This window comes from Aquarana catesbeiana, linkage group LG09, assembly GCF_042186555.1.
Source record: "Aquarana catesbeiana isolate 2022-GZ linkage group LG09, ASM4218655v1, whole genome shotgun sequence".
NCBI classification, from domain to species: Eukaryota; Metazoa; Chordata; class Amphibia; order Anura; family Ranidae; genus Aquarana; species Aquarana catesbeiana.
The window spans coordinates 287614776-287629707 of record NC_133332.1 but is presented as its reverse complement, the minus strand read 5'-3'; the positions used below and the strand labels follow the sequence as shown (position 1 = coordinate 287629707).

The 14932-nt window shown below is 40.1% G+C and overlaps 1 protein-coding gene across 6 annotated transcripts in view; it reads right to left on the bottom strand.

The window, feature by feature from the left end:
• DENND1A (DENN domain containing 1A) overlaps nt 1-14932 on the bottom strand; it is a 1561519-nt gene that overhangs the window by 1132633 nt on the left and 413954 nt on the right. For all 6 annotated transcript variants that reach the window (XM_073600378.1, XM_073600371.1, XM_073600373.1 and 3 more), the window contains one exon: nt 13180-13299. In XM_073600378.1, the coding sequence (XP_073456479.1) occupies nt 13180-13299 (120 nt within the window). The remainder of the gene's footprint in view (nt 1-13179; nt 13300-14932) is intronic.

The following is a 14932-nucleotide window of genomic DNA, read 5'->3' as shown; positions in this document are numbered from 1 at the left end:
GCTAGCTTAAACCTAAGTTTTCGTTTGCTTGTTTAAAAGGATACACTTTACTCCAGTGACGTCTTTAATAAAAGTGTCTGGGAAGCGCCAAAGAGGCATTCTTTATCAAAAGGTATAGACATTAAGCATTTTTTGCACTGCTATTCATCAGACCAACATTTAGGTCAAACAGTCCTCTGCACACAGTTGTGCTCGTAAGTTTACATACCCAGGCAGAATTTATGATTTCTTGGCCATTTTTCAGAGAATATAAATGATAAACACAAAAACTTTTCTTTCACTCATTGTTAATGTTTGGCTGAAGCCATTTATTATCAATCAACTGTGTTTACTTTTTTAAAATCATAATGACAACAGAAACTAGCCAAATGATCCTGATCAAAAGTTTACATACCCTGGTGATTTTGGCCTGATAACATGCACAAAATGACACAAAGGGGTTTGAATGGCTATTAAAGGTAACCATCCTCACCTGTGATCTGTTTGCTTGTAATTAGTGTGGGCATATAAAAGGTCAATGAGTCTCTGGACTCCTGACAGACCCTTGCATCTTTCATCCAATGCTGCACTGACGTTTCTGGATTCTGAGTCATGGGGAAAGTAAAAGAATTGTCAAAGGATCTGCAGGAAAAGGTAGTTGAAATGTATAAAAGAGGAAAGGGATATAAAAAGATATCCAAGGAATTGGGAATGCCAAGCAGCAGTGTTAAAACGAGGGGTTCTGTTGAATCTAAACCACGGTCAGGTTGACCAACTAAAATTTCAGCCACAACTGCCAGGAAAATTGTTCGGGATGCAAAGAAAAACACACAAATAACTTCAGGTGAAATGCAGGACTCTCTGAAAACACGTGGTTTCAAGATGAAAAACACTGTTTCAAGATGCACAATAAGGAGGCACTTGAAGAAAGATAGGCTGTATGGTCGATTCGCCAGAAGAAACCCATTACTACGCAATTGCCACAAAGTATCCCACTTACAATACGCCAAACAGCACAGAGACAAGCCTCCAACCTTCTGGCACAAAGTCATTTGGAGTGATGAGACCAAAATTTAGCTTTTTGTCCACAACCATAAACGCTTCATTTGGAGAGGAGTCAACAAGGCCTATGATGAAAGGTACACCATTCCTACTGTGAAACACAGAGGTGGATCGCTCATGTTTTGGGGATGTGTGAGCTACAAAGGCACAGGAAATTTGGTCGAAATTGATGGCAAGATGAATGCAATATGTTATCAAAAAATACAGGAGGAGCATTTGCATTCATTGGCCAGGAAGCTGCATGGGATGTACTTGGACATTCCAACATGACAATGATCCAAAACACAAGGCCATTGTCATTGGCGACAGCAGAATAAAGCAAAGGTTCTGGAGTCCTGACTTCAATATCATTGAGCCACTCTGGGGAGATCTCAAACATGCAGTTCATGCAAGACAGCCCAAGAATTTACAGGAAGTGGAGTATTTTTGCCAAGAGGAATGGGCAGCTTTACCATCTGAGAAGATAAAGAGCCTCACCCACAAATACCACAAAAGACTTCAAGCTGTCATTGATGTTAAAGGGGGCAATACACGGTATTAAGAACTGGGGTATGTAAACTTTTGATTGGGGTCATTTGGGTAGTTTCTGTTGTAATTATGATTTAAAAATAGTAAACACATTTGATTGATAATAAATGGCTTCAGCCAAACATTAACCATGAGTAAAAGAAAAGTTTTTGTGTTATCATTCATATTCTCTGAAAAAGAAATCATAAATTCATCTAGGATATGTAAACTTATTAGCACAACTGTATGTATAGAGAGGAGACACATTCTGAGATGTACCATATCCACAAGTCCATCAACACATTAGTGTAGGGAAGGGGTGTCCAACCTTTTGACCTTCCTGAGCCACACTAGAAGAGGAGGAATGATCTTGGGCCACACATAAAATACACTAACAATAAGAAGAGATGATGAGCAGAAAAAGTCAGGCAGATCATAGGTTAACAATCACTGATCTAGATAATATACCTGAGTAAAAAAAGTTATTTTTTTTTATTTTTTTTATATATTATAAAAGTGAAAGAGGGCAACATAAAATCGTTTTTAATAAACTAACGCATCAATATCTGGTTGGATAGATGGAGTATCAGTTCTCAATAAATGAAAGTCAGGAGGAGCTCAGGCATGTTTGCAAGTCCACATGCCCGTGCCTGCCAGGAAGCCGACACTCTGCAGCACTAATCGCAGGTAGTGAGACATTTCCTGATCTGTGCAGCCGTGGATCGGGAAATGTCTCACTACCTGTGATTAGCGCTGCAGAGTGTCAGCTTCCTGGCGGGCGCAGGCACGTGGACTTGCGAACACGCCTGAGCTCATCCTTAAATAAAAGGTGCTCATCAGATATTTTGGTTCTAATTTTGCCCTTCGTGGGCTTCATCCTTGAACATAGTTTCTTACAAACATAGGTGATATGTCATACAGAAATTGGAAGATTTAGAGAACTGATCGAGATGCAGCAATCTGCGATTTGTCAGAGTACCAGAATCACTGACAATCATCAGCCATATCAGAATTTTTCACCCGTTGCATTCCTGAAGCCCTAGGTCTGCCCGGATTATGCATGCTCGAACGAGCTCACCGCCTAGGAGTATACTCCTCGGAACGCACTTCCCCACATACAATTATTGCCAAGTACCTGAATTATGCTGATAAAGAAGCCATATTACAGAAATACCGGCAAGCCAGATACCTGCAAATTGACAGAATTAAAATTATGATCTTCACCGACTATTCAATCAATGTCTCCAAGAAAATAAAAGCTTTCCAGCACATCTGCACAGCGCTTCACCAACAACAGATGAAATTCACATTGGCATTCCCGGCTACACTTCATCTCAAAGCACCCAATGGGGACCAGCTCACCTTCCAAGACCCATCGGAAGCAGAAAGGTTTATGCGTTCTCTACACCAAGATGCACAACCCAACTTTCGCTCCAAGGCAACCTCGATCCCCAGACCTCTGGATCAATGTAGTCCACGCAAGGACTCACCTAAACGCCTTAAATCCTCTGGATCAAACCATTGCTACAACCCTCGCTGACTCCTTGATTATGGTACTTTTCCGCTCACTACAATGGATAATATCAAGTTTATTTAGACTTTTCCTATGGGCCTTAATATTAGCTACTGTTAAGCCTCCCTCATTGATGGCTCATCCCCACCCCACTGCATCTCCACACTTAACGGGCGACCATGTATACTACTTACAAGGTCAGTTGTAGGGAGATGGCTTCTACTGAGTACCCATGCAGAAAAAAGTAAAGTCCTCTGTTAGTTATGTTCACTGGTTCATTTTTGTTATTCTCCCTCTGTCCTACCTCTCATGCTTCACCCACTCCCCCTATTTTTGATAACCTGCTCATCCTCCATGCAATCCACAAAACACCTAGGCATCATATCCAACCAACCCCTTGCGTACTAGTCTCCCTATCTCTAAAATTCACCTACGTGCTTTTAAACCCACACAACTCCACACTCTACACCCCCCCATGAGAATTACCTCATGGAATGTAAAGGGGCTAAGGTCTCCTATTAAGAGACTCAAGATAGTGAGACACCATAAGAGACTGGAAACTGACATAGCTCTGCTACAGGAAACCTGACACTCTGATTTCTACCGCATGCAAACATTGTGGGTGGGATCGTGCAAGGTGTTCACTAGAATTGACTACATCTTTGGCACTGATAATGTGGTCCCACTGACCTCAGATACTGAGATCCATGATATAGCTATATCGGATCATGGCCCAGTATCAATTTCCTTGAATTATACGATCTCGCAATGTAACCCTCGCTTGTGGCGCTTTCCATCATATCTCCACAATAATGCTGATTTCCAGACATACATTGACATGGCATGGAGGGAGTTTGACACTGCCAACTCCTCCCATGTTGACAACTCCAATCTTTGGGATGCAGGAAAGGCCTATCTAAGGGGTCAAATCATATCCTATGCTGCGTCATATATGAAAAATACCCTATCCAGTTATAGGACCGCAAGTTCCCGCCTTAAGCTGGCTCAATGATCCCTCTCTGCCCAAGACTCTTCAGAAAATAGAGATGAATGGCGCAAAGCCAAAAACGAATTTGATACATGGGCAGATATCTTAGAACTGACAAACGAGCTCATGCCGATGCAAACTTAAACAAACTTGGTAATAAATCAGATAGGCTCCTAGCTAGATTGTGCAAAGGCCCATACAGGCCCACTCATATCACAACCCTACGGTACTCATCAGGAACTATCAAAAAGACACCACAAGAGGTCAATAGAGTCATGCAAACATTCTATTCTTACCTTTATGCTCCAGACCCCAAAAACCATAGTTTAGCCCAAAACTTCCTTGACAAGCTTGAATTACTGTCAGTTACTCCTTCCCAGTTAGAGACACTAAATGTGCCTATATCCAACACAGAACTTTCTATCGCCATCCGTCAACTTGCCCTTGGCAAGGCCCCAGGTCCCAACGGACTCTCAGGGGAGTTTTACAAGACTCTCCACAAGACTGTTGAACCCATCCTCCTCAATGTCTACAATTACATCTGGAAAGGAGGGCTGTACCTACCCTCTGGAAACCAAGCCATCATAAAACTAATGTCAAAAAAAGGGAAAGACCCTCTAGACCCGGGTTTATACAGGCCCATTTCACTATTAAATTTGGTTGTCAAGATCCTCTCAAAAATAGTTGCCACCAGACTTGCCAATATCACCCCCTCCTTAATCCATCCAGTGCAGTCAGGATTTGTAAAAGGTAATGATTGTATTGGACCATGCTAAAAAATACCCGGGGGGGGGGGATTTTGCCATTATCACTCTGGACACGGAGAAAGCCTTTGACAACGTCAGCTTTGATTGGCTTTCCTTAGTCCTGGCAAAGCTAGGCCTAACGGGTCCATTTAATCATCTCATTAACTCCATGTATTCTCTACCCAGGGCCAGACTGGTAGTGGCAGGTCTCAAGATTGGTAAAATCCCTTCTTCTCTGTATACCTTAAACTATCCACTTCTAATAAACAAAATCTTTCAAGAATTGGAAAACTGAATGGATCTGCCTCTCTCGCTCCTGGGGAGATGTCATTTATTTAAAATGGTTAGTTTTGCATGTCTTCTCTACCCACTTCAAACCATACCTTTGCTCTTAAAGCATAGAGACATCCAGCTTTTGAATAAAGTCACCTCTAAATCTATGTGGCGACAGAAAAGGCCACGCATAGAGCTGACTAGACTGCATCTCCCCAGGGGCAAAGGAGGCTTCAGTCTACCAAATATTAGAGTTTATAACTTAGCTTGGTTATTGAGGATAGGCCTAGATTGGATACAACAGGCATCTCTGTACTCAAATTACTCACTCGAATCTGCAATGACACACCCTTACTCTTTGGTGGCCCTACTACACTGCCAATGGAAATCTTTACATCCAGAGCTACAACATAACCTTCTCCTACGAGATACAGTCATTGCATGGAGGGAAGTATGAAAGAGTGAAAAACTATCCCCCCTCATATCCAGGCACTCACCTATCCAAGGAAACCCCAGTTTTCCTCCGGGAATGGACCACCAAATCTACACTTTATGGTCAAGAAACGGTCTCACAATATTTTCCTCCCTATGTGATATGGAAACAGGTATACCATATGCATTTTCAGACATAGCCCAGAAACTCGCTCTACCAAACTCCCATGTATTCTACTTTTGGCAATGTGTCAACTTTATCCGCACCTGTAGGGAAGGAGATAAGAGATTTTGATCATCCATAACAGGCCGATTGCTACATGCGGGTTCATATACCATCTCGGGCATTTGCAAACCTTTACTATGCAAGATCACCTCCTCTATCTCATCTTCTTCTTTTGCAAACTGGCGCAAAGACTTTCCAGGTCCAGAGTTGCTTGACAAACTATTGCAGGGATACAACAAAGTCCTCCAATTGATACCGTATGAATATTGGAGGGAAACACAGATAAAAATTCTTCATCGCGCCTATATACCATTCCTCACAGACAAAAGCAACCCCCAGTCATTCCTCTGCCCTCTCTGCAAACAGGCAAGATCTACTTTAACACACCACTTGTGGTCATGTTCATTCATCTCCACTTTCTGGGAACAAATCATATCCTTCATACAGGGAATTACACTGCTGCATCTCACTAAAGACCCTCTGCTTCTGATCTTTGGATACTGGGACAAGCAACTTATGACTTGGTCCTCCAACACTAATCAGCATCATAACGAGTGGATCCTCATCAGCCTTTTTGTTGCTAGGAGAGCAATTCCTTAAAACTGGACTCCTTCATCCTGTCCAAAAATATCACTTGTCAAACAAGAGCTACTGTCGCAACTCTACAAGGAAAAAAATCACTACTGACTTTAACCATCCGGTCGCAAACAAACGCTTCTTCTCACGATGGGGGGGGCATTCATAAACTCAACAATACATCCAGAGACACTCAAGTCTTTTCATAGCATGTTCATCTACTACAAGAATCTCCTATCGCAAGAGGACAACAATGGCACTCCTCGAGTTATCTTTCACCCTCTATACCCCTTTAAGCCAACTGGGTGTGGATCCAGACCATTTACTTCTAACCTGGAAACGTCCGACTTATAAGATCAACTCTCCACCCTTGCCTGATTAACTAGTTCAAATTATACACACAAGGAAAATAGTCGTAGGTGCCCCCCCCCCCCCTTTCTTTCCTTAGTTTCCCCCTCATAACTTAGTATTCTTTAACAGGAGATCCATCTAGTTCTGTATTGTGGTTTTCAGTTATTATTACCGGTTTCACTGGATTTACTGCTTTATGCTGAAAACTCGTTTTTCTAACCACTCTCCCCTCCCCCACGGGGTACCAGGGTACATTGATTACCCACTCCCACTAATTCATTCATTTTATTAATTATATATTTTCATTTGTATCAGTATATTTTACTTTATATTATTTCATTTTATTTTCTAAATTTATGTTGTATTAATCTATACTCTTCCAATGTTAAAAATGTATTATTTTGGGCAACGCAAAGTTCCTCTTGTCACTCACAATATATCTATCTGTATGTCTATTCTTCAATAAATTCTTTTGAAAAAAAAAAATCTTTAACTAGTTTTAAAAATAGAGGATTCTTGTTCACAATGATAATTTATCAATAATGTTAACAATTTTCCAAATGTGTTTCCCACTCTTCTTTAAATGAGTCAGTGACATGCAATTTGCAGAAAGATTTGTATTTGAAGAAACAAGATTTTATATACAAAGAGAAAGAAACAAGATTTTACATACTTTTCTACATTGTCTACATTGCTCACCATAAACTAAAAACACAAGCATAGACCATACTGGTTAAAGTTTCATTTTTTTTTTTTAGGTAATCTCTTTATTAACAAAAAAAAAAAAAGCCTGACAGGGTTTCTAACGCTGAGCTTTAGATACAATGTAAAACGTTTTTTTAATATACTGCTTTCACTTTTTTTTTTTTTCTTCTCCCATATGTTTGTATAAAAGGTAGAGATTTTTAGATCAGCCACTGGAGGCAGGGCAGATTGGGAACTGAACTGAATTTAACAACAGCTGAGAAAAGATATTAGCTAACAAGCAGAGTGTTGCTTTCAATGAGGTAGATGACACACATTTTATTATAGCAAGTATAAGCAGTAAAGGACAACCATTGCAAAGCAGAAAGCACTGCCTACAAATGAACTGCACTTATATGACTAAACTATGTACATATTTAATTACAAACTATAGACAAAAACACTGTTTAAAAATGAAAATTTAAAACAAAGTGTACTTATCCTTTTTCAACCGATTCCCTCACCCAACCAATTTCAACCTTCCCTTCCCCAGATGCGCTGTTGCTCCCCCAGATTTCAGTATGCCAAATGTTTTCAGCCTCGGGAGACGGTCTATGGGGAATGACTGCGCAGGCATGGTCGAGATATTCAGGACTTGCAATGCAGGATGTAAACCAAAGAACAGAGGGTGTGGCAATTGGATCTAGGTGATTTGGGGGAGGGTGGCTAAGTTAGGTCAAGGATGGAGGAAAAAAAAGGCTAAATGCACTAAAAGTTCCCCATAGAGGACTCAAATAGTGGATGAAATTTGAACTATTGGCAGCACTGCAAGGACCACACAGATCAATAGCTGAACTTCAAATATTGGGTTTTTTAATGCATAATTACATTGGTTGGGCTTGGTCTGCTTACTCAGTGTGGCTCTATCCCCCTGTCTTAAACACTGCATAAAAGTGCAAAGAAGACCCTGGGGGAGTGGGGATGGGGAGAGGTAAATACCTTTCCTTGACTTCCATAGCCAGATTTCAGAGAATGTTGAGTAGCCCAAATCTTGGGAAAAGACATTGTGGCACAGTGCAAGAATATCTTCTTGCGAGATTTGGATCCAAGACGTAACTGGAAGGAGCTTGCTGTCACACTCGCCTAGTCACTGCGGGAGGAAGCTTGACAAAGGTACAGTAGGGAAAAAAGTGTTTGATCCCCTGCTGATTTTGTACATTTGCCCAAGAAATGATCAGTCTATAATTTTAATGGTAGGTTTATTTTAACAGTGAGAGACAGAATTACAACAAAAATATCCAGAAAAACACATTTGAAAAAAAGTTATAAATTGTTTTGCATTTTAATGAGTGAAATAAGTATTTGACCTCTTCGCAAAACATGACTTAGTTACTTGGTGGCAAAACCCTTGTTGGTAATCACAGAGGTCAGACATTTCTTGTAGTTGGCCTCCAGCTTTGCACACATCTCAGGAGGGATTTTGTCCCACTCCTCTTTGCAGATCCTCTCCAAGTCACTAAAGTTTTGAGGCTGACGTTTGGTAACTCAAACCCTCCACATATTTTCTATGGGATTAAGGTCTGGAGACTGGCTAGGCCACTTCAGGACCTTAATGTGCTTCTTCTTGAGCCACTCCTATGCTGCCTTGGCCTTGTGTTTTGGGTCATTTTCAATGCCCTGGCTGAGGGAAGGAGGTTCTCACCCAAGATTTGACAGTACATGGCCCCGTCCATCGTCCCTCTGATGCTGTGAAGTTGTCCTGTCCCCTTAGCAGAAAAACACCTGCAAAGCATGATGTTTCCACCTCCATGTTTGACGGTGGGGATGGTGTTCTTGGGGTCATAGGCAGCATTCCCCCTTCTCCTCCAAACACGGAGAGTTGAGATGATGCCAAAGAGCTTGATTTTGGTCTCATCTGACCACAACACTTTTCACCCAGTTCTCCTCTGAATCATTCAGATGTTTATTAGCAAAAGGACGGGCCGGTATATGTGCTTTCTTGAGCATGGGGACCTTGCGGGCACTGCAGGATTTCAGTCCTTCACGGCGTAGTGTGTTACCAATTGTTTCTTGGTGACTATGGTCCCAGCTGCCTTGAGATCATTGACAAGATTCTCCCATGTAGTTCTGGGCTGATTCCTCACTGTTCTAATGATCATTGAAACTCCACGAGGTGAGATCTTACATGGAGCCCCAGACCGAGGGAGATTGACAGTTATTTTGTCTTTCTTGCATTTGTGAATAATCGCACAAACTTTTGTCACCCTCTCACCAAACTGCTTGGCGATGGTCTTGTAGCCCATTCCAGCCTTGTGTAGGTCTACAATCTTGTCCCTGACATCCTTGAACAGCTCTTTGGTCTTGGCCATGGTGGAGAGATTGGAAACTGATTGACTGATTGCTTCTGTGGACAGCTGTCTTTTATACAGGTAACCAGCTGAGATTAGGAGTGCTCCTAATCTCAGCTGGTTACCTGTATAGAAGACACCTGGGAGACAGAAATCTTGCTGATTGATAGGGGATCAAATACTTATTTCACTCATTAAAATGCTAAATCAATTTATAACATTTTTGAAATGCGTTTTCTTGGATAATTTTGTTGTTATTCTGTCTCAAAATAAACCTACCATTAAAATTATAGACTGATCATTTGTCAGTGGGAAAACGTACAAAATCAGCAGGGGATCAAATCTGGTTCATACATATCTGTAGACCAATGCTCCTGGCGCCACTTTGACTCCTCGGGCTGGTCAAATAGTGGGTTTTCTGCTAGCCACTGTGGTCCTCCTGCTGCCCTCTAGTCGCTGCGGGGCACAGCAGGGACATAGGGGTTGGTGGGAGAATCCACAGAGACCAGTAGGGGAAAGACATCGGGAAGTATGGAATTGGAATGGTGCCAGGAGCTCTACTATAGAGTGAAGTTTAGCAAATGGGCCTTTGAAGAGATATGCTGTTTCAACTGCAGTTTACGAATACTGGCAATATGTGGCTATAGTATAGTGTGATATAGCAAAGAGTTCCAGTGCACAAGTCCTTGTATGCTTGACGTGCCAATTCCAGGTTGCTCTGCTTCTAATGCCATATTAGTAGTTCTGTGTTTTAGCAAAAAAAAAATAATAATGGAAACAAACTATTTGTTTTTAATAGCACTAGCAGTAGTTAGAGTACTTTACTAGGTAATAAGAAATGCTCTTGCTAAAGTGTATTTAAAGCCAAAAATGATTTTGTCTTTTGGATAGAGTAGCAATGAATTTGAACAATTTTTATTATTATCTATGTCCCCGCTGGGGAAATTCACCCCTGACTATTTGCCCTGGTAACTATTCTTACCTGCACTGAAAGTAAATGCAAAAGATAAGGTCTTTTCCTTTACTACTTCATTTTGCTTAAGCATAAAATTACTTTTCTGGCATTAGGGGTATTGCTAGACCCTCATGCCTAATCTTTAAGGACAGGTTACTGACCTGAATGGTAGGAGCAGACTGGCGGAAAGCTAACGTGGTACCAATATTCAAAAAAGGTCTGAGATACAAACCTGGAAACTACAGGCCAGCCAGCCTAACATCAATAGTTTGTACACTATAGGAGGGAATGATAAAGGACCATATCCAAGAATTTGCTGATGAAAAGAGTATCATTAGTAGTAACAAGCATGAATTTATAAAAGATCGTTCTTGCCAGACCAACCTATTAACATTCTATAAGGAAGTGAGCTGTAATCTGAATAGAGGGAAGCTTGCAGACGTAATGTATTTAGATTTCGCTAAAGCATTTGACACAGTAGCCCATAAACGCCTAATTTACACATGGAGAACTTTCGACATTGACAATAGTGGATTTACAGTACAGATAGAAAACTGTTTGCAGGTGCGCATCCAAAGAATGGTGGTGATAAATGGCGAATCTTCTGAATGGTCTGGAGTTGTGAGTGGGGTGCACTAGGGCTCTGTCCTGGGACCGATTCTGTTTAACTTGTTCATAAATGATTAAAAGGTTGGTATAAATAGGTCAATCCAAGTGTTTGCTGATGAGTTAATGTGAGTTTAACATCTGTAGTAGTAAAATTATTACAGTCACTCCTACCCCCATGATCATTTAAAAACACACAACCTGCTGGACCCAAGGCATTATGTTTTCATTCCTTTTGCTGCCACTGACTTACGACATATTCAGCAGGAATATACACACTCACACTATGTAAATCTGACAAGCCAAATATCAGCTGTCAGATGAAAGTGATGTAAAGCCACTAGAGCTGCACGATTAATCGTCAAGAATCGTTATCGCGATCTTGACAAAAGTGTTTCCCGATTCTTTCTATGCAAAGTTGAATTCTCTCTGCTCTTCTGAAGCCACACCCGTCAAAAGAAAGGAAGAGAAAAACTGGGCAGTCTGCCAAGAATCATAACATTCTTTATCAGTTGAATTTAAGTATAAACATTGTAACAATTTGTCAATAGACTGTGTGTGTAAGTGAAAAAAATTTAAACCACTTAAACACTAAACCTATTTCTGACATTTGTTGGTTTTGAGTTAAAATGATTTTTTTTTTGCTAGAAAATTGCTTAGAACCCCCAAATATTATATATATTTTTTTAGTAGACACCCTAGAGAATGAAATGGTGGTTGCTGCAATATTTTATGTCAAACTGTATTTGCGCAGTGGTCTTTCAAATGCAATATTTTTGGAAAAAAAGTACTTTAATGAATTTAAAAAAAAAAAACTAACCAGTAAAGTTAGCCTATTTTTTTTTTTGTATAATGTCAAAGATTTTACATCGCAACAATCGTAAGAGAATTGTAATTCTCATTTTGGCCAGAATCACTTTCAAGCACCTATGGTATGATCACCAGCCTCTATTTACTGGCTGCAAAATCGTCTTTTTTATTTTAACATAAATTATGTAGCATATTGCTTTTGTGTGCCCTACAATTAACTGTATTAATTAGATGTATTTTTTACTTACATACGCGCTAATATCGTGTAACATGAAAAATTAGCACAACCATAATTGTATCACAGATGTTCTGGATCACTATGGTGATGTGGACATTTATACCTAGATCTATTTCAGCAAAACATTTGATACAGTTCCACATTATGGTATAATGGTCTCAGAAATATGTTGTAAAGCTAACCTTTGGGTGGTTCAGTGGATAGGCAGATAGCTAAAGGATATATATCAGAGTGTGTTTGCAATGGGGGTTCATGCAGAACAGAGACTATTCACTAGTGGTGTACTAAAAGACTCTGTACTAGGTCCAGTTCTTTTAAAACTAGAGGTTGGAGATGGAGGTTCTCATAGATTAGAGTTGGGGGCCACACTCCAAAGAGTGTATTAACCAAAAAAAAAGGCCTGAATCAATAAACCATTTGGTCTTTTCTTGCTGTCACTCTTCTATGTTTCTGGAACAGGAATATAGAGGAAATCTTCCAATGGAGACACTTTTTCTGGTGGCATCTGCTTAAGAAAAGAGTGGCCTTATCATGAAGTGACTTTCTCCAACTTCCCATTGTGTCTTCAAGACAGAAAGTGAAGGAAATCTCCCCAATAGTTGCTTAATATAACCACATTTCATCTTTTCATTCTGTTGTGTTTTTCTAGGTGAGCAGGCATTCAAATACAATTTTATGCCATAAAAGGCTATGGAAACAGTAAGTTCTAAACATGCATTTAACTGGCCCTTACACTGTTCTCATATTATAGAGTCACATGACCACAAATACAACAGTTGAATAAATATGACACGCATCCACATTTTAAAGACATCCTGGCGATAGGAGACTTGGGGGCCTGCACAAGCTGAAATGTGTACTGTAGACAGACACAGCTGGCCTTACCTTAAGATACAAAAGCAGCTTTTAGCGCCTGAAGATAACCGGCAGAAGCCAAACCTCTGCTTGCTGTCAATGTCAGTCAGCACAAATGTAAAGTTCTGCCCGACATGACTGGCCGAAAGGCTGAAAACAGAAGCACAGACAGAAGACAGCATGTAAATAAATATCACAAACCAGGCGACAGCATTAAACCATGTCAGTAATCACATAATCATTTGTTTCAGTAACAAGTATCCAAGATACCCCTGAGGTTTTTATGAAAGATGAGATTTATAAGCATTTACAATACTTACAAACACAGTATATGCCCTCTTTGTGCTAAATATAACAAAGTAATAATATTTCCAATATTGATTTTTATTCAAGTCAAATATGAGACAAATAAATTGACATTGTGGACTAAAGCAACAAGAGATATTCCAGGTTTAGTTTGTGTAGGGTCGTTTAAGGATCAAATTGGTTGCAGGATCCTCATTTTATTTGATTCACTTTTCATAAATCAGCCTCGGGATGCAACCGATCGTGAAGTTATGATACAATCCAGGTATAAAACATTCAGGCTGTACGTTAGTTGTTCCAAACCACTATTAGTCCAGCATATGGTCTGGGTAACATTTACCCTGTTTCTAGGATGGGGAATGTTTCTACTTCTGTCTGTAAAGGCTTTTAAAATATATCTATGGTCAAAATGTAAAATCATGTATTACATTTCACACTGTATTTCAATCATGTCTAGCCTACTCCTATAACTCTGAACGATCTTGACATTTTTAAACTCTGTAAAGTTCTCCACATATTTACTTTCTGGAATTCTGAGATACATATCCACTATGCTCTGTGGGTAGGCACTGCTGTGTCACACAATTCACAGAGCTGCTGAGAAGAGTTTTAGGAGGTGGAGTCACTACAGGAATCACAGCTTGAATTCAGCAAGGTACCATGGGATATGTAGTCCATACAAAATGAAAGTGAACAGCAGATGGGCTGCAAAACATGTTGGGAATCCAGGAAGACGTGGAAAGAGATAGTCAGCAGACAGGCCACATGAAAGGAGATATTTCAAATAAGCTTACTATATATTCAAATGTCAAATATAGTTATTGTTTGTATTGTTTTTACAATGCTGATGTTCTGGAATCAAAGTGTATGTTGTGACCATAGAATTCCTTTAAACAGTCAATGTTTTCAAATGGCAAAGAACTGATTTAAAGGGTTTTTTTCACCTTTTTAAAAAAAAGAAAAGGTGAACTATTGTCGTACACCAGAAAGTGAAAGGTTAAGCCCTGGTTTATGCCCCTTCCCCCTCTCTTTCTAGGAGTCCAGAATCACATTAGAGGGCTTCTGGGTGTCGAGTGGAAGGAGGCAGACGAACATCTGTTCCTCGTTCTCCTGTGCAATGATTGAAGGCAGAAGTGTCAATTGTCTAGCCACTTCCGGTTTCCAGGATGTCATTTGCTGGCTGTTACAGCCAGGGAAGCAACTAACCAAGCACAGTCTATGTTTAGTTAGCTGCATGCAGGGAAGATATGTCACCTTCTCAATGATATCACATGGGGGTTTGTTAACCCCTCCTGTGATAGCAAAAAAGTTAAATTAAAAAAAAAAAGTTTAACCACTTAAGGACCAGCCTCGTTTTGGATTTTAGGTGTTTATATGTTTAAAACAGTTTTTTTTGCTAGAAAATTACTTAGAACCCCCAAACATTATATATGTTTTTTTTCTAACACCCTAGAGAATAAAATGGCGGTCATTGCAA